General features: G+C 33.8%; 1 protein-coding gene across 6 annotated transcripts in view; it reads left to right on the forward strand.

Moving 5' to 3' along the window:
- The window catches only part of Pnliprp1_0 (Pancreatic lipase-related protein 1), a 46,929-nt gene extending 29,609 nt beyond the window's left edge, over positions 1-17,320 (forward strand). For 5 of the 6 annotated variants that reach the window (XM_011183731.3, XM_011183729.3, XM_054232146.1 and 2 more), the window contains 6 exons: positions 3,545-3,660; positions 11,100-11,265; positions 11,354-11,804; positions 11,864-12,323; positions 12,382-12,781; positions 12,846-17,320. In XM_011183731.3, the coding sequence (XP_011182033.1) occupies positions 3,594-3,660; positions 11,100-11,265; positions 11,354-11,804; positions 11,864-12,323; positions 12,382-12,781; positions 12,846-14,169 (2,868 nt within the window). In that variant the 5' untranslated portion in view covers positions 3,545-3,593 and the 3' untranslated portion in view covers positions 14,170-17,320. Of the gene's footprint in view, positions 1-2,637; positions 2,749-3,544; positions 3,661-11,099; positions 11,266-11,353; positions 11,805-11,863; positions 12,324-12,381; positions 12,782-12,845 lie in introns of those variants that run through there. The other variant, XM_029040029.2, reaches the window with a different exon arrangement.
- The last annotated feature ends 6,719 nt before the right edge of the window (positions 17,321-24,039 follow it).

Genomic DNA, 24,039 nt, shown 5'->3' on the forward strand with positions numbered 1-24,039 from the left:
TCATAAAATAATCTAGTTTACACTTAAAAATGCCGAAAGTGAGACCAGTGAAAATAAAAATAAATGTAAACGTTAAGATAAAGACCAATACAAAATATAAATATTTATGAACCGAAATTGAAAACTATTAAATCCACTATATATAGATATATATTGGCGCTTTTACGTGAGCTTGGCATATTTTATCGCACAATTTCTGATAAGAAACCCAATTTTAGTCCAAAAATATTTCGAAAATGTTGAGAAAACCTAGACTGAAAATAAAAAAAATTGCAGAGGGCAACTCTTTTTTTCTAATAACTGCCCCTACGGAGGTGTCGTACATTAAACACTATGAAGTAAATAGTGACTTTATTTAAAAAAAATATAAATATTACTCTTTAAATTGAAGCTTGGGTTGCTATAATACCGAACATACTTTACCCAATTTAGCTAATTCTTTAACCGGAGCTTAGTGCGAAATTTCTAAACGTTGATATAATTTGAAAATCGATTTGATTTTATCTACTACTGATGTCTACTTTTGGACTTTTCTGTCAAATTAGATAAATTTCTTCTTCGTCACTAAATTACGATTGTTAATTGAAGACTTTTAGAAGCATAAAATATGGAAGAAAAATTTCATAAAATTAGACGACGTGAAGCATTTTAAAGCTATTTTTTCAGGTGCAGTTAAGTTTTCGCATTCGATCCAGTCACTTAATGGTTTAGTTTTTTGGTAAAAAAGAAAAGTTTTTGCATCAAAACTGATTTGGTGCACAATTCTGTTTCAAATTTTCAGATAAAGTTGATGAACTAGATCTCTTTAATCTCTGCAATGCATATACGGGCATTTTTCTTTCAAATCGTTATGTCATGTGCTGAATTTCACTGTTCTGCTTTCGTTTTCGAACATCAAATCGTAACGATTTAGTCCTATTTAGAATCGTCCTATTGTTTCCGTTTTAAATTCGGTCGGCTGTGTTCAATTTTGATGATTTAGTACTAAAACATAAATTCTCCACATTAAATTATTTTCAAGTGACTGATGAACGACACGCCCATCTTGAATATTTTCTTCATTTAGTTCTTCTATGGCAATATGTAAATTATGAAAGAACAGCCCAAACGTTCTATCAATAGCTGGTCTCTGAAATCCCTTTCCAATTTCAGCTCAACAGCTAAGGTCTTCGGCTTCATTAGGGGCCTTATATTGTCCATAAAACATTCAAATGCTTCTTTATTTATCCTGTAGAACGAATTGAATCTATAATTAATCAGATGCAGTATGTTAACTTTGGACATACAGCTTTATACATTTATGCACTTACACTGACTCCCGAATATCTTTTTCATGCGTCGGGAAACTTTTTCGCGATTTTTTCAATTATTCCAGTGTAGTAAATAAGCAGAAACAGTTAGTTTTAGAAGTTTCTTCTCATATTTACAAAAATATTTTATACATAATTTTTATTAATTGTAAGTTTTTTGTCTACCAGCTATTTCGAAATTAAGTTCGAATCAGAATACAATCGAGTGATTTTCAAATATCGGTATCGAAATAAAATCGTACGATTTGCAGCACACGCTTGGGACTTAGGAAAATTTATGATAGGAATAGAAATTGCAACTAGGCCATTCTTGGTTAATATATGTTTCAGATCGCATGTAAGCTACGTTTCTTGCGAAGCCAGTAAGATTCAGATTTTGTACAAATAGGTCATGAAGTGTGATTAAACTATGTAATGATTGTGGTATTTTTTTTCGAATATGCAATTATTTTGCAAATCGTGATAAGTAATATTTTTTTGGTGAACCTTGCTCTAACGCTCCCATTGCATCAACCCAGTATACCTTCTTTGTCGCCAAATTCGACAGGCACAAGTACATAAACAACATATTTTTCCTACGTGTAAATAAAGGATACCCTGATAATTACATAAATTGAGAGTATGAGAATTTCTGTTAGAAGTGATATAGAGCTTCGTTTAATATTATATAAATTTCTTATGTTTTTTTTTTCTCAATAACGCAGTGATCTTAAATTCTCAAAACATGGATCTCCAGCAGTACCAGTCTTCTAAAATCTGTATAGTTTTTTACGGCAATTTATTGTAATTTTCTAGTACTTTATATCAATCTGAAAGCAAAGCTTTCCTCGTACGCTGCCTTGTTTTTCAAAGTAATCGCATGGCCAGTATTTCATTATTCAGGTTGGAAATCTTTTTTTTATTGCAATTCTATTTATAGGTTCCACTCATATTTTGATTGAACATACTTTTTCCAATAAATAATTCAATCTATTTAGTTTCATGTTGTTAAAATGTACTACTTGAATCTAATTGTATCTAATACATTTGGACAAGTAAATGAAGTAAATTTCAAATCACAGTTCAATTAGACAATGGACATACACACAATTTAAAATATGTAAACCTAATCAAACATTAAATCTCTATATAATCTCGTGTACATATAATAACACAATATTTACTTGTTGTAAAAACTGAGCAATTAAAATAATTTTCATGCTTCAAAAGATAAAATATATATAACAAGCAGACGCTAATAATAACTATCAGTGCCATATATATTTTTTTTTTACTCTTCCATTATACTAAATACATATTTAACTATACAAACGAAATCGAAACTAAGCGCTGCCTTTGAACAGAGCAAAGCGGAAAGCTACCCAAATTATCTACGAACAAGTGACTCAGTTCCGATGAAGTCAACTCAACGCAATCGATTAAGTAACAGCATTTAACGGTAATTTACATACACGAATATATAACTATACAAGCGTGTTGACTTAAATAGTCGAACTTTAAATACGCTCTCATTAAAGTAAACAAACTTGTAATGTATAGTATCAATACATACATACATACGCACATAGTTGCATACAAAGCCCAGCTACCTTACCTTCCTGGTTTTGTTTGTACCCTTACTACTAAATATACGGGTAATAATTGTGATAATCATAAATGCTCACAACTGGTGGCAACACACCGCGCCTTCACGCCGCCGACACCGCCGTAGCAAGTGAAAGTGAATTTAAAGCTATATTCCAAAAACAACAAAAACATACACAAACACAAAACTACGATATTGTTTGCAAAGCGAAAACAACTAAAAATAAATGAAAACAAAATAAATTGAAAAAAAAATCGAAAAAAAACGAGGAAAACAAAATGAACACAAAGCGCAAGTGCAAAAGCGCGCTTTTAAACTGAGAAATGTGTGTTGTCTGTGTTTTGCTCTGCGTTTCTGCGCGGCAAAGAAACCAAAAACAAAACTAAAACACTTGGGAACAACATATACCAGCAGCAGCAACAGTGACTTTGTGTAAAAGAAAAGCATGTGCGAAATTTTAAGTGCAAATATGCAAATAATGCCGCGCGTCTATTACACATAATTTCTTTCAATTTTTGCCTAAGTGATGAGCCGCAATTTTTCAAATAAATGCTTTCATTGTAGTAGATTTTTCGCTCAATCACATAACCTCTATTACTATTCGTCTAGTCTTGTTTTCCTGTTTAATAGACTTTTACTTTTTCAACAGATTTAATATTTAGTGCTATAATTTAAAAGTGTCAGTGGAGCAGTGTATTATGAAGCGGAGGAATTTACTGCTGAAGCTGTGCGCATTGCTGACAACGCTGTCATGGCAACTGACAGGTGAGTGCATCATGTTACTTGTAAACACTGAAAAACAATGCAAATTCATTCGCAAATCACTATTTGGAAAAAAAGGAAAATTACATTTAAGCATTTAAGAAAACTTGTGGGAAAATGCGAATTATGCGGAGAAAATATTAATATTTAAGTAACTATAGTATTTAGAAAGACCAACAATTGTTTTTGGGCATTTTTAGGTTTGCTTAGTACCGGTTAACCCTGTAGCCATATATTTCGAATTGATAAACTTTAATGAAACCCATATTACATTTATTTTCGGCTAATACGTACCAAAACACATATTTGCTAATAAGTTTATATATATTTTCTGATGAAATGTCGAATTTTGGTGATACATATTAAGTTTAATGGATAAAACTTTTTCGAAGTTATAATCGATTTGAAGTTAAAGTTTTCATTCGTCTTCTTGACTCGCGTAGACACCGCTTACGCGGTTATAGCCGAGTCCAAAACAGCGCGCCACGTATCCCTCCTCCTGGCAGTTTGGCGCCAATTGGTTATTCCAAGCGAAGCCAGGTCCCTCTCCACCTGGTCCTTCCATCGGAGTGGAGGTCTCCCTCTTCCTCTGCTTCCACCAGCGGGTACTGCATCGAATACTTTCAGAGCTGGAGCACTTTCATCCATTCGAACAACATGTCCTAGCCAGCGTAGCCGCTGTTTTTTTATTCGCTGGACTATGTCGTATGTCGTCGAATAACACATCGTTCCATCGTCTGCGGTATTCGCCGTTGTCAATTCTTAAGGGACCATAAATCTTCCGCAAAACCGCAAAGTTTTCATTAGTGTTAGGTTTATCATTAAAAAATCTGAGAAAAATCTCCTGATTCTGTTTTGCCAAAAATGTTTCGAAATAAAACCATTATAGTGCTTTTTTTAAGTAAAATATTTTATCTTTACTTTACTTTGGTATATTGTTATATGTTGTTCTGATCCAATATTCTTGAATATCTTAACTCGTCTTAATGTGTTTAATATAGCTGTAGATCTATACTATATACATATCTTTAATCAGGTTATTAGATATTCTCTGCTCCCTCGCCGCTCATACAATATTGTATCAATCATTCGTGGATAATAGTGTTCTTAATTTGGTATAATCAATAATATTATATTTGGTACTATTCGTGATGTCTCGGGATTAAACCAACCATTATCAAATTTACTACTTCGTATTAGTTGAAGGATTGTGTCACTCTTCTTTATTTGATCAATTTATATTTGAAATATGTAATAGTATTAGACTTCACGGAAAAATTGAGATTATCACGTTGATATTTTATAGCAAGTTTAAATTCTTTTTCCCATAATTGATATTTTTTTCTAAACTAATAAACACCAAAAATGAAGGGCCATGATAGTGAGCATGAATAAATCTCGAGGATATTAATTTAAATCTTTAAATATGTTTCGGATTCAAAGATTTATTACTTGGGATAATATATTTTTCCTATAAAGCTATAAATTCAAAATTAACAAACGACAGATCATTATTCTTAACTCTTTAATAATACCCTTATTAAGGAAATAGTGTATTCTCTTTAAATTTTCAAGCACAAATAATCTGAAAGGCCAGAAATATGGAATGTATACTTTGACTTTCCGCTTACGACCTGTTATGGCGAATTATCGCTCGAAAAGTGAACGCTTCGGTTTCTTATGATATTGTCATTGTTTCTCTGGAAGAAATATTTTTGTACTAACAAATATTGTACCCTTCGATCAGATATGAGTTTATAGTTCCATAGGCAGTGATATTCTTCAAATTCTAGTATTATTACATATATTCGGAATCACTGATCTTTCTATGACCATACAGTGGTTGGGCCAATACTAGCTCCATATTTGCTCAAAAATTTAAACCGTCAATGGAAATCGATATCGATAGATTTGAACTCAATATATCTGCTCGCAATTACGTGTACGAGAATGAAAGAATGAATTGAAAAAATTCTTGAAACCGGTTTAAACAAGACGACGTGCCCTGACAGTTTGAGGAACTATTTAGTTAGCAAAATATCTGCCTTCGAATTTCGAAAATAGGCTTATTGAAAAACATTATTGTTAATTACTGGATGCAGTTACTAAACAATCAGAATCTACATTTTTCCAAATTAAATGTGTAAAATTTTTCGGTCAATTAATTTGAATATGACGGATATTATAAGGAGTCCAAGTTGAATTTTGAAAAATAAATAAATACCTTATACCGTTTCAAGTAAGCTCAATTGCAAAGTTCGAATGCAAATATTTTGATTTTGATGACTAATTTTGAAAACACAGAAAAATTACATTTTTACGTATAGCCTAATCTCCCGAAAAAAATTGTCCAATATCTTGAAAATGTCAATTTTGCCGTAAAATTCTTAATTAAGGTAGTGAAATGGTTAGTAATAAATAAACTTCAAAACCAACACTAATATATATTATCCTTAAAAGAAATGTACATACTATTTATAAATTATGAGCCACTCTCTTTATTACAACAACGCTTCCAACAATTATGTTATGACACTAATGTCTTCATATACATAATAATGTTATAACATTTAGCCAACGCGTAAGCTTTTGTAACAACAACAATTCAACCAAAACACATGAGCTGCAAAAAATATTACGCACGTTCACACATATTATATAGCATTAACTTAGCATGCATGTGTTATATAATGTCTTGTACAATTGTCACCTACAACATACTGTTGTTGTACCGTACCGCTAACTCTTCTTAATTATTATAGTTATTGGATGGCAATGCCTATTCGCGTGACGAGTGTTATAAAGCAGCAAAGAAAAAAGTATAAAAACAATAAAAAAGCACGGGCAAAGTCACATAAACGTGACGACATGAAGGTGTAAATACTCTAAATTATATATATTTGCTTAACTGCAGGAAATTTTGGTAAAGGTGCCAATTGGCAAGTGGTGTCCGCTGTTGGATTCGAAACGTCGAGTTCGACAAATCGATCAGTTAGATGGTAAAATATATACTCGGCTTAAAAAATCAAACGCTCACTTAATTAGCATTTTTGTCGTAACTTCGTTGCTTGTAAACTTTGAAGTGGGTTTATAACAAATGACCACACTTTATTTAGTTGTTTACTGTTTTATTTGTTAGTGACAAAGAGCTACATGCACGATTTGAAAAAGTAAAAGTGTTGTAAGGGGTTGTATGAGTATATTCGAGAAGCTACAGCCTGTTTTACGTGTAATATATGCTTTTCGACTTCCGACTAGGAAAGTATTCATTATTATTATAACTACCGCTACGAATTACATAACTCCTGTAAATTCGGCGGATCATTCCTATTATCGCAGCTGTAGTAGAGGGTAACTTTTTATTATATTTTCTTTTTTACTATGGAAAATGCTATTTGAGGATGTTTGTTGATTTTTTGGTATATAGTATATCGTTTCTATAGTCCCTCGCCAAGAATTTTCGGTTTATCATATCAAACAATTGGTTTATCGATAATTAACGATCCTGTCAATGAGTAGCATCAGACAAGACCAGGGAGTTTGGGTTTCATTCCTTCTTATTCCTGTCATATCACATTTCAACATTGCATAGTATTGTGACCACTATCCACTGACATCTACCTACTTCTCAATCTTTCGTAACATTTCTTTTGAAAAAACAAGGCGATTTTTTTTAGTTTGGATGTTCAAGAGTATAGATCGTTCAGAATTGTTTATATCGACCTTGGACATTTGTGTCAACATTAACCCATCCAGTTGGCGCCAAAAAGCAAAAAGGAGGAATGAGTGGCGCGCTCTGGTGGATTCGGCTATAATCGCTTAAAGCGGTTCCTACGCCAAATATATATATATATATAACCCAACAAAATATTTGTAGAGATCTGTTTGCATCCCAAACTTATTCTCAACTGAAAATGTCACTTTTTGAGCCGAATTCTCGACATTTGCGGTAAATTTTGCTTTTCTTTTTTAATTCCAAGAAAAGTGCGGCTGAGGCTCATCGAATGCTTTCGGATACGTACGGTTAGGCTGTCCTAAGTGAAAAAAGCCTTAAATTTACAAAAAAAAAAACGGCGGAAGCAAAGTTGTAGACCTAATAGAAAATACCAAAGGAATTCTGTAGCTTCTTTTTGGTAATTTAGTCACGCATTCAACTTTATAAGTGTCATAACATTAGTAGTGATATTGTAATGTATCTCAATTGTTTGTAATATGAACTTAAAGAAAGTATACTTTCTTTCTAAACTCTAATATGTTTAACACTCACATGTTTTATATTTGCATACACACTAACCGACATATGAAAAGAAAATCACCTGGTCTATTGTTTAATAAACATGTCTTTACTTATGAGTCGCAACTAATTAACATTAATCGTCTTTCTTATTGTGTGAAATGAGGCACTAATGTGACGCCTTTCGCTAATTAAACTCACGTTTTTATGATTTAAATGTGTGTGAAACTACAAAGTGATAGTGACAAAAACAAAATAAAAAAATTATTCAGATAAAAATAGTAAATCACATTAACATCGAAAATTAATTTACTCAAAGTATCTGACACAATTTAAATATTTTAATAGCGCAGTTAATCTTTGAGATTTAAACTTTGCACTGAGCTGTGAAATGTCAAAATGTTTATGAAAAATATGCTCAATACGTTTCTTTGACTGATATTTGCATTTTATTGAGAACAACTTGACTTTACGGTTTCCGAAAAATTTTTTTTTTTAATTTATAAAATTAGAAAGTTTTAATCGCGTATCATATGGTTCTTCGTGTCTATGTACATATGTATTTTGTCACAATTGCTATCGGGAAGTAGTCGTCAACATTAGTGAACGATTCCAAAATAGCATATAATAATTTCACCATTATTTCATACCTTTACTTCAATTGAGTTGAACATCTGACCTCCCTAATACATATGAGGAGTGTCTTTTCGAAAAGGGATATCTAGATCTTAACTTTTTTTTGACAAAAAAAGAAAACGTTATAAAGGAAATATTTACAGACCTACTGAAAAATAGTATTTGTGTTTAAGAACTATGTCATTATATTATTCTAACAATACAATTTGACAAAAATAAGACCTTACCATTGAGAGCTACATAATTCTAAAAAAAAGAAACAGAATATCCAGTTCTGATACTAAACTTTAATAATAGTTTCTTAGAGAGAAAAATTCTATTCATTGATGGAATAATATCAAGCCTCTTTTAATTCTCTTCCAAGCTTTTTATTTCTTTTAGAATCCAGTCTTCTCTAAGTACTTTTAATTGACCAAAATTGCGTGGAAATTTCGTACTACTCCCTTTATGTTATGACATGAACAAAGGTATATTGTTATGGTTAAAATATGCAGTTTTGAAAAAGATGCTCGTATTTAGGCTTTTTTACTTGGAAACTCTCTCGTTCAGATCATAATCCATGTAACGAAATTGTGTATATTAGCACTAGGGATTTGGAACCTCAATTAAAAATAGTGTTATTATATAGAGTCTCACAAGTTCGGGACGTGATTTCAGTGTAAAGCTATTCATGGTTAGAATTGTACTGAGTTCAATTTGATGGTAAAGTCAAATTTATTGAAAGTAGACATACATACATAGCTAAAAGATGGCACAAACTTTATGTATCTTCTTTTTTGATTTTACTCTCGCGTTTTTTTTTCAGAATTGAGGTTATTTGTGAACTTTGCTATACATATAGAATTATATTTAGTCTCAAAGTTTTCCCTTCAATTTTTAACAAAGTTCAAGAATCACTTCAAAGTAACTCAGCAATTAAAAATAATATTTTATTATTATTGTCGAGCTTTTTTGTACTTTGGGTTCCATTATAAAAATATCATTATTTTCCAGCTAAAAAGTAATACCTATATTAAAATATTTATAAGTATAAAAATGGAAATTTAATGAGTTATACGTTTCCTTAGAAATAAATTACCTAACTAATTGCTTTTGATAATAAAGATTTAACTTTTTGCATTCCACTTCCTTAAAATACTTGCAGTATAAAGCGTTAATGACTTTTATAAGAATGTTTCACAAATAATTTTTGGCGTAATTACACATTAAATCTATAATCGACCAGCGCGAAAGAATAGAAAGGAAATTTTATGTCTCACGTCTATTCATAATGTAAATTGTCAGATTTCCTATTTTTTCATATATAGACTTACATCGAAAATAATTACTAGTATCTACGTAATTTCTTATAATTTATAAGAACAATTAAAGAATGTGAGGTTCGGTAAGGGTAAGCTACCGAAAAAATATACTCAGTAAATCAGTTAAGCAGGCGAAAATGTGAGGCGATATTGACGAATTTCCCTTTTTGACAGAATAAAAATTTCGAGTGTCACTGACGATTTTCTTCAAGTGAAAAAGTTTCCCACACCTATTCACAAGAATAGGTTGAATTAATCATTCAAATATTGCTATAAATGCTTAATACGATTTAAGTCAGAGGTTTGGGCAGACATTAGAGGAGCTCTAATGATTTTTGATCAAAACATTCTTCCTAACCCAACGTGTATGTTTGGACTCATTGCCCTGTTGGTATATAAAGTCCATTTTTGTGCGGAGGACTCTAGATTTGTACTCAGCATTACTTTGTAGGATTCTGCCGTCATTTGCCTTCGATTAATACCAGCAGGCCACTGTAGATACAGTAACCCCAAACTAAAACATTTCCATCTCCGAACTTAATAGTGCTTCGATGTACTTACTTTGGAGCCTCTCATTACTCTTTCATCAAACTTTTTCGCTGCCTTTCGTATTTCTTAATTTAAATTTGCTCCCATTACTTCAAATTATTATTTTCCAAAAGCTTGGCGACATTTGATAACACTTTTTGGTAAATTCAAATCGTTTCTTCCTGTTTAATCTTGTAGGGGCTGAAATAACAATCTTATCGGAATTTGCGCTGACTTGTTCGCTCAGAAATATAGATCGGAAAATTTCCTGAATAAATCGGGGTGAAACAGTCGGGTCTGTATTCATATCGCGAGTAGAGGTTGCCCTTGGCCGGCCTGATCTTGGCGCGCTCTCTAGTCCACTATTTTCCTATTTTTTTATCACATTTTGGATTGTGGTCTTGCTTCTGGAATATTTTTCTGTGATTTTGTCTTACCATTGTCCAATTAAATGATCCTGACAAATAACTTATCACAAGTCAAAGAAAGAAAAATTGGAAGAAATATTTAATTAATAGTAAAAAATGTGGTGGGGTATCCATAATTCTGTCGGATACTGTTTATAATGAAAACAACCAGATTATAGTGAAATAAGTTACTCACTCAAAGGCACTAGCCTGTGACTAATTTCGAATCGATGTATGTATTGTATATAATGAACCTATTAGTCTTTATTTTAGACTAAGATGATACACTGCGAACCAGTCACTATGTACCCTCTCTCTCTTTTTCTCTCTTTGCAGTTTGTTCAGTTGTACATGAAGACCATCTACCCGCCCAAGATGATCTCGATGCTGCGTTAGCCGAGAGTTTCTCCAATGGAATAGCGAATAGTACCGACATGGTACGTGCTGTACGGGAATCTATACGGCAACATGAACTATTGCAGCAACGTAATAAACATCGCAGGTGGGAAAATTACTTTTAAACTCTTTCCATACAATATAATTATATTATATTACTTGAACACTATGTCGGTCCCTACACTTACTACCAGATCGAAACGTGCAATTAAACGCGTTTGTTATGGCGAACTCGGTTGTTTTGAGGACTCCGGCCCTTTTGCCTATCTGGAAATGTTGCCTTCGCCACCTGAAGATATCAACACAAAATTCTACTTTTACTCAACAAAAAATCGTTCCGAACGTCCTCTCATGGAGTTGCCGTTTCTGAATATGACTGACGCTTTTGCCGAAGTTGCAAGGTCTTCTCATTCTATACGTCGCAGAGCGGGTTCAATAAATGATACAGCTGCAGACAGTTCCGCCACAACAACAATGACGACAACTACCACCACGACGCAACGGAGCGTTTTCAAAAGGACTCCACTGACACTCGAGGAACTGCATGGTTTCGATGAGTTGTCGGTTCGCGTAATTGTACATGGTTTCGGTTCGGCTTGTCCGCATGTGTGGATCTACGAAATGAAAACGGCATTGATGGCGGTGGTAGGTTTTTAAAAGTGAATTAAAAAAAAAAAATGAAGTTACATCGGTTGCTATTGTAGGAAGACTGCATTGTTATTTGTGTGGACTGGGAGAATGGCGCTACTTTCCCGAATTACGTGCGTGCTGCAGCCAATACACGTCTGGTGGGCAAACAACTGGCTATGCTTTTGCAGAACTTGAAGGAGTACAAAGGACTCAACTTGACGCGCACGCATATAATCGGTTTCAGTTTGGGTGCACATGTGTCTGGTTTTGCTGGCGCTGAACTGCCGGGTTTGGCTCGCATTACTGGTTTAGATCCAGCTGGTCCACTGTTCGAGGCACAACATCCCAAAGTTCGTTTGGATAATTCAGATGCGGAGTTTGTGGATGTTATTCACTCGAACGGTGAGAATTTGATACTCGGTGGGCTGGGCTCGTGGCAGCCAATGGGACATGTGGACTTCTATCCAAATGGTGGACGTGTGCAGACGGGTTGTTCAAATCTTTTTGTGGGCGCCGTAACGGATTTCATTTGGTGTTAGTAGCAAGCTAATATTACCTTATTGGATAATTTATTTACTATTCCCATTTATAGCCGCACAAACTGCTGATGAGGAGGAAGGACGCTCACTTTGTAACCATCGACGTGCTTACAAATTCTTCATTGATTCAGTTGCTCCACGCTGTATGTTCCCTGCTTATCCATGTAATAGCTATGATGACTTTATTAAAGGAGAGTGCTTCCCGTGCGCTCAAAATGACGATGATCTTACTGAAGGTGTGCCAAGATGTGGCAACATGGGTTACTATGCTGATAGATCCACAGGCCGTGGGCAACTGTATCTACTTACAAGAGAGGAGGAGCCATTCTGTGCGCATCAATTCAAGCTGGAGATATTCAATTCCTTCAATGATTTGCCTTTACGTACTATTGGACGCTTGGAGGCCACACTTGAAGGGGAGGGTGGCCTAAACGAAACCTTCAAAATATCGGAGTAAGTTCAACTTATTTATTATATTATATTAAAATGTGATAACCATTAAAAATATCGCTTACAGAAAAGACGACTCTGAATTTTTCGCCGGAGACATTGTTTCAAAAATCATTGTTCCACATCCCGCCTTAGGCTTTCCAACTACACTTAGTTTACACTACAAATCTTATAGTGGTTGGTTGTCTAAGGGACTACCGCATTGGGACATCGATAAGGTTATTCTAACCGACAGCTTTGGGCGTAGTCATTCCCTCTGCAAACCATCGACCAAGCTTTCATCGGGTACTCCTGTGCGTCTAAAGCTTTTAACAGGTAATTGTGAATTAGAGAACCAAGATGAATATGGTACTTATAATGTGCCCACCACTACGGTGCCGGACTCCAATGGACAAGAGAGCATAGATAATTTGGAAACCGATAGCATAGATGCGGCCAAACAAAGTAAAGACTATTTCAATCTTGGCACTAGTTTCCGACTAGACCAAAATAATTCATACGCTGACAATGACTTGCCTTGGCAACCCATATTCGAAGGCACCAATTCCCTGGACAAGGAAGTGGGTGAATCCAGTCGCAGTTTATCCGTCGAACCAACCGAAATTTTCGAACCCGTTTTGAACGACCGTCGTCTGGGGCTTAAGAATGCGCGGAATCTGCAGGAATATGGCGTAACCACGGAGGAAATTGTTGAGCCCGTTTTAAAGGCGACCACACCACGTGTGAAGAAGGCAAAAGAGATAGTCTTCACAGACTCACCGTTGGACACAAAGAAACCGGAAATCATTAAAATTACACCAATCGCTGTACACAATGGACCCGAGCTACCGAAACAGAACTCACAGGACGAAGTCATCACTGTGCAATTGCTACCCTTCCGTCTCGGTGATTTGCTACAACGTGCAGAGCGTTACGCACGTGAGACACTGTTACCGTTAATCTCTGTGCAAGCGCCGAAATTCTTCGGCTTCAACGTAGGCGGCTCACCAGCGAGTAGTAGTGAACAACCAACTACTCTAAAAGAAGAAGCACGTAAACCACGCTATATACCACGTTTTGAGGAGGCGTCGTTCTTGCGTGACAAACGTGTGGAGGAAAATCGTAGCGTCCGCAAACCGATAACAGATCTCACAGTGGCTGAGTCGAGAACACAACGTAATATTTTCAAGCTCTTAAGGCCGGATAGCACGGAAAAAGCGGCGAGTACTGTTGACAGCAGTGTCGATCGCTCGGGTCAGAGACGTGCGCTTACCTATTACACCAATATGATGCTCACCGAATCGCGAGCTTTACGACCGGAAGATCCCAGTTATGAGCCAGTATTCATAGAACTACCCACCTATAGGCCCGGTAAAATTGCGAACAAAAAGTCGGCTGAAAGAAAGCCCTGAAACTAAAGAGCTGCGTTGAATGCTGGAAACAGTGTGGGTTAAACACTATTTGAATTGTGTAAAACTGCGTGATAAGTCAAATGCTGTAGACGCTCATCTCGTCACTATAACGTTCTTTTTGACCAAAAAAAATTATATCAAACGAATTTGTCGAACACTTCGCTGAAAATGCTTCGCTGCTTTTTTGAAGTTGCACTTAGCCCTCGGTCTAACCAAAAAGAAACATAACTAAATAAATTGTATAGTTAATAAAAATAATAATTATTGTGATCGCCATTAAAGTGCAACCCTATGAGTCGCCTATTATTGGCCGATTTTAGAAATTCAACACAACATTTGCGTCCAACTTTATAAAACTATTTATATTTAATATTTTCTAAGCGCATCTACTTAGAGAATATTTAAATTGTTTGATGGAATTTTCTGTAAATAATCTTCTAACCCTATCGCTGTTCTCCATTTACTTTAATTGTTAATATTAGTAAACAAATTTGTTTGGTTAAGAAAAATGAATTTTTAGCTTCTTGGCTCCCGAGAGTCGTGTTGGGTCTGCATTAACTCTTGGAGTCACTGTTATGCTGTTCTGAATTTGTTAGTCTGTAAGATAAAATTTAAATTAAGGTACATATATATATTTTATACGAATAAATTATTTAATTTTACAAGTGAAATAACGAATTATAATTTCAGCGACAATTAAACACTTCCGGAGGCAATTTTAGAGACTTCAATAGTTCAAAGACTTCAATGATTAATATTTCTTAGTTAAAATTTTTTGCTAATTTTAATTTTTCCTTAAGGCGGAAAATATGTGTAATGAAAACTAGAGTACCTTATTGCGGGAAACATGTTGCCCATAACATTGCTGAAAACCATTAATCGACCAAGACTCTACTGCGGTTTGTGTTATTTTTTTATGACTTTAAATGCGGAATAAGTTCTTATTGTTATTGTCATTTCGTGAGTTGAATACGTTCACCAAACTTAGGTTTTGAATAAATCGTTTGTGACATTCGCTGTGTGGCCTGTGGCGTCGTCCTGTTGGAACCACATCCATTTCGGACCAAAAACATTTGGTATTATTGAGCGGTAGCGATTCCTGTAACTTGCCGGTCTTGATTATCACAGTAGAAGTACGGCCGAATGACGCCGCCGGCCCATAAACCGCACCAAATCGTAATTTTGCGGATATCAATGGTGACTCATGATTATTGACAAAGCCATTCAGCCAGAAAAGAGCCGGATGAAAATCTGGATCGTTTTCAAATTTTTGGTCTCAGTTCTTGCGTCAATTTTATATTGTAAGGATGGAGACCTTGATGTTTTAGCAAAATTCGAAACAACGATGTCACAGAGATGCCCACGTCTCGAGTACGACATGTGAGAGACTGATTTGTCTCACTGGTACGTGCCTGTGGATCCACTAAACCCTCAATTGTTGATCTGCCAGAACGTTTATGGCGACCATACATTGTATGTAGAGCTCTTAAAGTTGAGGCCACTGACTCCAAATTTCTGAGGTACGTTAAGTAATCTCGACTCGTTGTTGGATCGTATATCCTTCAATGATGAAATGACAAACCTTACTGAAGAGAAATGTCAAATCAAAGAAATGTACCTATCGGTCTATTTGAAAAACCTTTTATAAACACATGTTTCATGGCAAAGTATCCGGTTTCTAGTCAGGAAACAAAACAACTACAGAATTGACAGAATTAAACAGAATTAGCTAAATTTAAATTAAAAAATGTTCTTTCAGAAATTGCTAGAGGGAAGTGATTTTTTCTCCAAATTTTTCAATGACAGTAAGGACCTCGTAACCGGAACGGACCTGAATTTACATACAGCTAAGGACTGGACAACATTCGCAAAATTAATTGGTGAAAATTTTGTGATTCTACTGTGCTGTGAACAACTTTTTCTCCAGTAATATTGGACCAGCTGCATTCATCATAACCAGCGTTGGGGATAGTCACTGATGAGAGGTATGTACTAATACTTAATATATAAGTAAATTAACAGCATTAGGTTAGAAATTACTTTTGATTTTGCTTTTTTGGAAACTAAACAAAAAAAAAAAATTAGTGTTGACGAGAAAACTTAAATTCGGAAAACTTTATTCAGTGTATCAACCCAACAAGCATTGGAATTGAAATTCTCAAACGTCGGAGAAAATATTAATTTTCAATTTGAAGTTTAACATTTATGCAATTTGAAAAAAAAAAACATTTTCTTAAACGTTTCTCAAAGGCTATTTCTCAAATTTGTTTCCATCATTTTACAATTTGAGAAAAACCATTTTCTCGTTTCATATTTGAGAAAATGTTTGAGATTTTGACATTCTCAAATGGAGAACAAAAGAAAATTTCATATTAAAAATGTGCCTTTTGGTTTGTGAATGGCTATGTTTTCAAATTAAAATGCATTTGAAAACAAACGTTTGAGTTGTGAAATTAAGGTTGATTCTCAAACGCATCTAAATTTGAGAATCAACAAAAATGTTTGTCGAGAAATTTTATATTTTTTAAAACTACATTTCAGTAAGTAAATTTGTTATTTAATATTCTTTTTTTAGAAAAATCCTTGAAGACCATTTGTAAATCATTTATTATTTCCTATCATGCCCGCGTTAAGCATTAATATTTGAAGCCCTCAATTAATTATGAAATCATTCTGAACTCCTTCATTCAATATTTAGCGAGTTTTGCATAAATTAATCAAAAATGTTTTGAGTCACAAAAAGTTCCACGCCATTTTTATTAATAAAAACACCATCGTTTTGTATATTTTTTAATCATTTCCTCTTTTTATTAAGATTTATACCAAATTTTCACTTTGGCTTGTTACGTTTATCTGTTTTCTTTCACTTTTCTAGTTAGTACGTTTACAATTATTATTATTTATTTTCTTTTTCTTTGTATACACTTAATAAATTTCGAATTATTTATGTTTTTTATAATATTTTATATATTTATACATATGTATGTAAGTATATACATATGCGTGTGTATGTATATATTTTGAAGATTTTTTACAAACAAAAAAACTTGTTTTAATGAATTAACTTACAAGTGGAGTGTAGAGTTGTCTTGCCTACGCCGAAATGGTTTATAAATCTCACATTGATAATTGTTGCTCTTTTATTAAATAACTCTCAAGACTTTGAAACAATACACGCTCACTCGAGTATAGCATATTAAATCATTACTTTAATCACTCGTATTCACTTTCTTTCAAGTTTCTAAGTTTCTTTGATAACTCTAAAAGTACTTTATTTGCTTGCATGCCTTAGTTATGCAGTTATTTCTGTTTGTTTGTGTATGTATGTAAATAAGAGCAACACATATTTATGTAAAATTTGTTTGACAAAAAATCTAAATTTCTTCAATAAGTAACGCCAGCGTCACAGTCATGTGTTTATTTTAATATATATATTTTTTTAATTTAATTTCATATTTTGCACAATTCACGATTTTTTTCACTTCTAAACATTTTTATTTTCATAATTTTTCATAATTTTTCATATTTTTCTGTCTGTATTTGAATCAATCATTATTTAATTACTTGCCGTTTACACCGTTATTTGAATTGCTTGCCTACAATTTTCATAATTTTTGCTTATTTTTCTTCAATTATTCGCTAATATTTATTTCAATTTATTTTCAAATATTTAATGACATTACACACACATACTTAATATACTATTTCCTTTACACTTATTGTGTGTTTGTATGTATGTATGTATTCCTCTCACTAGCTGGGACATTTTATGCTGCCAATTTGTGTGTATTTGTGTTTGTATATGTATGTAGTTGTATGCACTAATTTTACATAATTTATTTTCACAAACTAACATCTTTATTTATTTATGTATGTAGTTGTTGGCTATATGCTATATATAATGTATGTAAATATGTACATATTATATTTTTAGTTTATTAACTTAACACTTTTATTTATTTATCATTCTTATGTCTTGTATGCATTATACTCACTAACTGGTAAGAATTCTTTAATTCCTTAGTACAACTAAATTTAGTTATTGTTGAATATTTAAGCTTTGTATGTATGTACATATGTAAGCATAGTATTTTATCTACATATGTATAGACACTATGTATGCATGTAATATATGTTACAGACTGAATTCCGTGTTTATATGTCGACTCTCGTGGTGTAAATATAGAAATTGAAAGAATGACCGATTATTGAACTTGAGTTAAAGGGCATTTTAAATAAATGAGTCAAATTTTTTAATAATAAAGCGAGAAATTAAAAATATTTTTTTTCTAAATTCAAAACTATTTGGTTCCTTAACAAATCTGTCCCTTGAAGTTGAATGTTTATTTTTGTTTTTGCTGGCGGAGAGCCGTTGTTCTCACCTTATCATACCCATATCATTATCATGTATTGAAATGTTTCGAAGCCACGATCCACCAAGTTGAGATCACGCAGTCAATAGCTCTTTCTATCATCAAGTTTTAATTGTCAAGTGGATGACATAGCATCTATATTGCGTTTCGCAGAAACAACTGAAGAAACTCAAATAACTGAGAAAATCATTAATTTTCCTTACGAAGAATGCAGTAAACATCTGAGTTTTTCTGAATTCTAATAGGGGTAGAGAAGCTGAATAAAAAAACACATGTTAGAGACTTTCCGGGGTACCGGTTTTTACTTCCTATGTATGTGCCAATAAACTTAACAAAGCAAAGCTTTTCACATTCCCAAATTTGTGATTTATGAGAGAGCAGTTAGTGTGGGAAGAGACAGTTAATATATCGCTATCGAAAAAGTAAGTGTTTCGAACAAGTGTTTTAAACAGTTTTCTATACTTCAAGTGTAGCGATAATTTTCTTCACAATTCAAATTATTCAAAACCTCTAATATATTTATTTTGTAGACTCATTACTTATAATATTTTCCAGTAAAATGATAAACAGAATTTTTCTTAACTTTCTTACTATGCTTTGAAACCATTACTGAAGGAAGAATTTAGAATTTTTACATTTATTAATATGGAATCAGTTGAAAAATTTCAGTGACCTTATTATGCTAATCAAATCGATGAAAGGCTTTAAATAATGTAAAATCCGAAGAAAAATTAAATTAGCAGAATTAAATTATTCGAATTTTATATATAAAAAAAATCTGAGACTGAAAACTGATCTAAATATTTTGATTTATTTCACTATACCATTTGACCAAATATTCGAAATGTGATTTTTAATGAAGTACAAATACTCTAATATTTATATTATTTATCTTTTAATATGCAATTATACATCACTAATGATTTATTTTTTACTAATTACAGCAAAGAGATTGGATATTTAGATTGGAAATGCCATATGTAAGGAGAAATGTTATGCCAGGACTTAAATGCTATTTTCGCAACAGTATATATTTCTAATTAAATCTTTTATTATTATATTTCCAGTTTAATATAATCTTCTCCAAGTGTTTTCAAAAAAAAATCACATACAAATTTAATTTTGTAAGTTATATAGAATAAGTAAATCTTTGTAGAAAATTGCATAAAAATACATTTAAAAACAACTTTACAAACTTTATTTGAATATTTATCGAGATGTTGGGCAAAGTAAGTAATTGAGTAATTGTTTTTCGGTGCAATCGATGCAAGGAGTTTTAGAAGGAGTTCAAAATAATAATTGGAAGCTTTTTACGTATGGGTAGGTAGATTTCGCATTTTAGCCATTATATATTCTGTTTCGAATCATTATTTGTTGAAGTTAAAACTCTATTCCGATATTGACACGTCTACTTTTAATTGAATACAACAGTGTTGTAGGATTTCAAATTTCCTTTCATATTCCACCAAAATAATCAAAATCTATTCAGATTTACCGGAGTTATTTGAAGACTTAGAATTCTGCAAAGTATCTCATCACAATAACTTTTCATGCGACACACAAATTTGCCAAAATGCAGATTTCTACCAGGCATCCAGAAATGACAGCAGGTGGATTTCTGCCTGATACTGTTAACGCACTGTTAACTGTGCAGACTGTTATGTTAGCGGACAGTAGAATGTTATTGTCCATGTTAAGCCACTGCAAAGAGTGCAGAAAGCATGTAATCACACTTTTTGCCAAAACTTGGTGGTTTCTTAATATTTTTCGAGGTTTTTTTTGTTTAAATTGTTGCATTAATTTGGCGAAAAATTATAAGAACAAATTCCATGGCCAAGTGATTAAAATTAAATAAATATTTAATGATATAACATAGTACTATCTTTGCTGTTAGTAGGCTTTCAAACTTTTACAAAAAATGGAGCTACTTAACATTAATGGTACTCAGAATAATCTGCAGGCCTCCCTGCAACTTTCTATGCCCATAATGTCCAAATAAAGTTAGCATTTGCTGGTGTTTGATGCTGTTTTCTCATATTTGTTGCCGATTGCAACATATTTTAATTTTTTATAAACGTTTAAAGTGCAACACCAACAACTATTTATTTATACACTTGTGGGCCATGCGATTCTGAAGAGACCAGTAAAAACTGCATGGCTCTAAGTGCCTCCGTTTGGCCACAATTCGCATTTTTCAATTTCGCAGCCACCTACTGCCTGCTCCTGGTCGCCTGGTGGAAATCCCAGATTTTCGCAGCAAATTGAAATGCATGTTTTTTGGCAGCGGCGCCGGCAGAGGCGCCGGGCATCGCACTTTGGTGTTGCATATGCAAAGGGGCAAATTTGAATTACCGGAAGCGGGTAGTGGCGGGGCAGGAAGTCGACTCGGACCGGAAACCGGAAATGAAAATAACAGGGTCTCACTTCCGGTTTGGGGTCCAGACCGGAAGTTGGGGGCCGGAAACCGGACGTGGCTCATATCCGCTTCCCGCCCGGTGGTGATTTCCGGTCCCACCACTTCCCATTTCCGGTAATTCAAATTTGCCCCTTTGCATATGCAACACCAGCGGTAGCTCTGCCGCTCTGCCGGCGTCACTGCAGAAAAGTGCCTTTCAATTTGGTGCGAAAAACTGGGATTTCTACTAGGCGACCAGGAGCAGGCAGTAGGTGGCTGCCAAACACAAAAACGCTTATAACTTTAAAACCAGTGGTCGTAGCAAAAAACTAAAAATGCCAAAATTTGCAGAATCGCATGCGCTTAAATCCCAGATAAGAAGATTTATTCTTGGAATTACCAACGAGTTTATAAAATTAAAAATATGCGTCAAATAGCAAACTTCCAGCGAAAAAGTGGCTAAAACGTCGGAATTTGGCGATCTAACTTGCAAATATAGAAACTACATGCTTTTCTACATTAAATGAGCACATCAAATTCTATGAAATATTTCATGAATTAACGATATGGTAACACCAATATCGAACACATTTCGGTGCATCAAGCAGCGTTTGCACGTGCAGAGCAGAAAAGACGAATATAAAATTAAGGTAGAAAATTATTATTTATTGTGTAGCAAACAAAACCATTCGTTCAAACAACAGAATATTGCGTATATTGTCTAATAAATAATTTAATTAAACACAAACAATAAAAGTAAAATATTATAAACAAAATTTGTTTTATTGAACAAGTGAGGCATTCAATGGATGGCTAATGACACGCAGTAACTGCTATCACCATTTTCTGAGACACATTTAAGCAAAAGAATTCATTTTATGTATAATTTCCATGAAAATTCGCGATTTGCATCACATTTTTAATTTTATAAATTCTCTGGTAACCAACAAGTTAAGTTCACTTAGTCGGGATTGTAGCCAATGCGTTTCTGCAAAATTCAAAATTTAGATCACCAAAATCCAACCGCTGGTTCAAAAGTTATAAACATTTTTTGTTTCGCTGCTGTCCGGCGCTGCCGACGTCCGCTGCGAAAAAATGCATTTCAATTTGCTGCGAAAAACTGGGATTTCCACCAGGCAACCAGGAGCAGACAGTAGGTGGCTGCGAAATAGAAAAATGCGAATTGTGGCCAAACGGAGGCACTTAGAGCCATGCGGTTTTTACTGGTCTCTTCAGAATCGCTTGGCCCACAAGTGTATAAAAAAATAATTGTTGTTGTTGCACTGTAAACATTTATAAAAAATTAAAATATGTTGCAATCGGCAACAAATATGAGAAAACGGCATCAAACACCAGCAAATGCTAACTTTATTTGTACATTATGGGCATAGAAAGTTGCAGGGAGGCCTGCAGATTATTCTGAGTACCATTAATGTTAAGTAGCTCCATTTTTTGTAATAGTTTGGAAGCCTACTAACAGCAAAGATAGTACTATATTGTATTATTAAATATTTATTAATTTTAATCACTTGACCATGGAATTTGTTCTTATAATTTTTCGCCAAATTAATGCAAGAATTTAAACAAAAAAAAACCTCGAAAAATATTAAGAAACCGCGAAGTTTTGGCAAAAAGTGTGATTACATGCTTTCTGCACTCTTTGCAGTGGCTTAACATGGACAATAACATTCTACTGTCTGCTAACATAACAGTCTGCACAGTTAACAGTGCGTTAACAGTATCAGCCAGAAATCCACCTACTGTCATTTCTGGGTGCCTAGTAGAAATCTGCATTTTAGCAAATTTGTGTGTCGCATGAAAAGTTATTGTGTTGAGATACTTTGCAGAATTCTAACTCTTCAAATATTTCAATTTTAAGCCCTTATTTCCGACAGTTTGAGAGTCAATTTCGTGTTTGTTTTGCAATAAAATTGTATCATGCCAGGAAGTTAGTAAAAACGTTTATATATTCTTGTAGCCTGAATGAAGAATTCTACACCATTTTCATGTATATATCTATATGATTTGGAGAACGGAAGTGGTCGCAATTTGGAAAATAAAATATTAATATGAGGTATTTGAAATCGAAATTTCTCATAAAATTTTCAAAAGCACACACTTTTTCTAACTTGTTTCGCATTAATAGATATCCAAATTAAGTTTAGAGCAGAAAATATTCTCAACTTCCAGCTTAATTACCGTTTTTATGCGCTTCCAAATGCGAGGACAGCAAGGATGAGCATTCCCCTTTAATATGACACTAACACTTTGAATGGTTATAACTCCTGTAAATTTGAACCGATTTTGATGATTCTGGTTAAATATGAAAGGAAATTTCAACACCTACAGCACTACATTTTCGTGAATTTAAACAGATTAAAAATTTCGAAGCAGCTTCACTACCTACAGCCCAAATAGCCAATAAATATATTGTTCAGCCAATTTTTATTTTATTAATTAGTCTGTTTGTATATTATACAGTTTCTCAAAAGAGGTTTCATTTACTTTTACATGCAGGCGCTGACGATGGATTTTTACAAAAGATATTTCCGGTTCCGTTGCATTTATATTTAAAAAAATATCGTAAAAAACGTGGAAAAACTTAAACAGAAAACTTAATATATCTTAGCCATCTGTCTTAGCCAGGCCAAACCCTTTGTTGCAGAAATTGTGCTTATGGGGTGACAAAGGCTGTGCGTCTCAGGTTCACCTAACGGTTCTCGAAATACCTACTACGGCCTTCTGGGTTCCTGGTAGAAATCCTGAATTTCGTATTTTCAGGTCTTTGCTGTTGGGATATGTGTGAGACTGCTATGGCGACGTGTTACCTATACAAGAAGTGGCATGTACGGCACGGGTGTCTGGTTGCTGAGCTCCAATATCCCGTACAAATTATTGCTTAACTGGCTTCCGGCAAAAGTAAAAATAAATGATAATAATAACTCTGCTCTTGCTTGCTGTGTATACTGGGTGCCTGGTTGCTAATCACATTTTGCTTTGTTTGTGTAGGTACTACATGAAAACTGGAGATACGGACTCATTTTACAACCATACTAAAAACAAAACGACTAATATATGAGTATATATGTATGTGTGAGCTAT

Source organism: Zeugodacus cucurbitae, chromosome 5, assembly GCF_028554725.1.
Source record: "Zeugodacus cucurbitae isolate PBARC_wt_2022May chromosome 5, idZeuCucr1.2, whole genome shotgun sequence".
NCBI lineage: Eukaryota > Metazoa > Arthropoda > Insecta > Diptera > Tephritidae > Zeugodacus > Zeugodacus cucurbitae.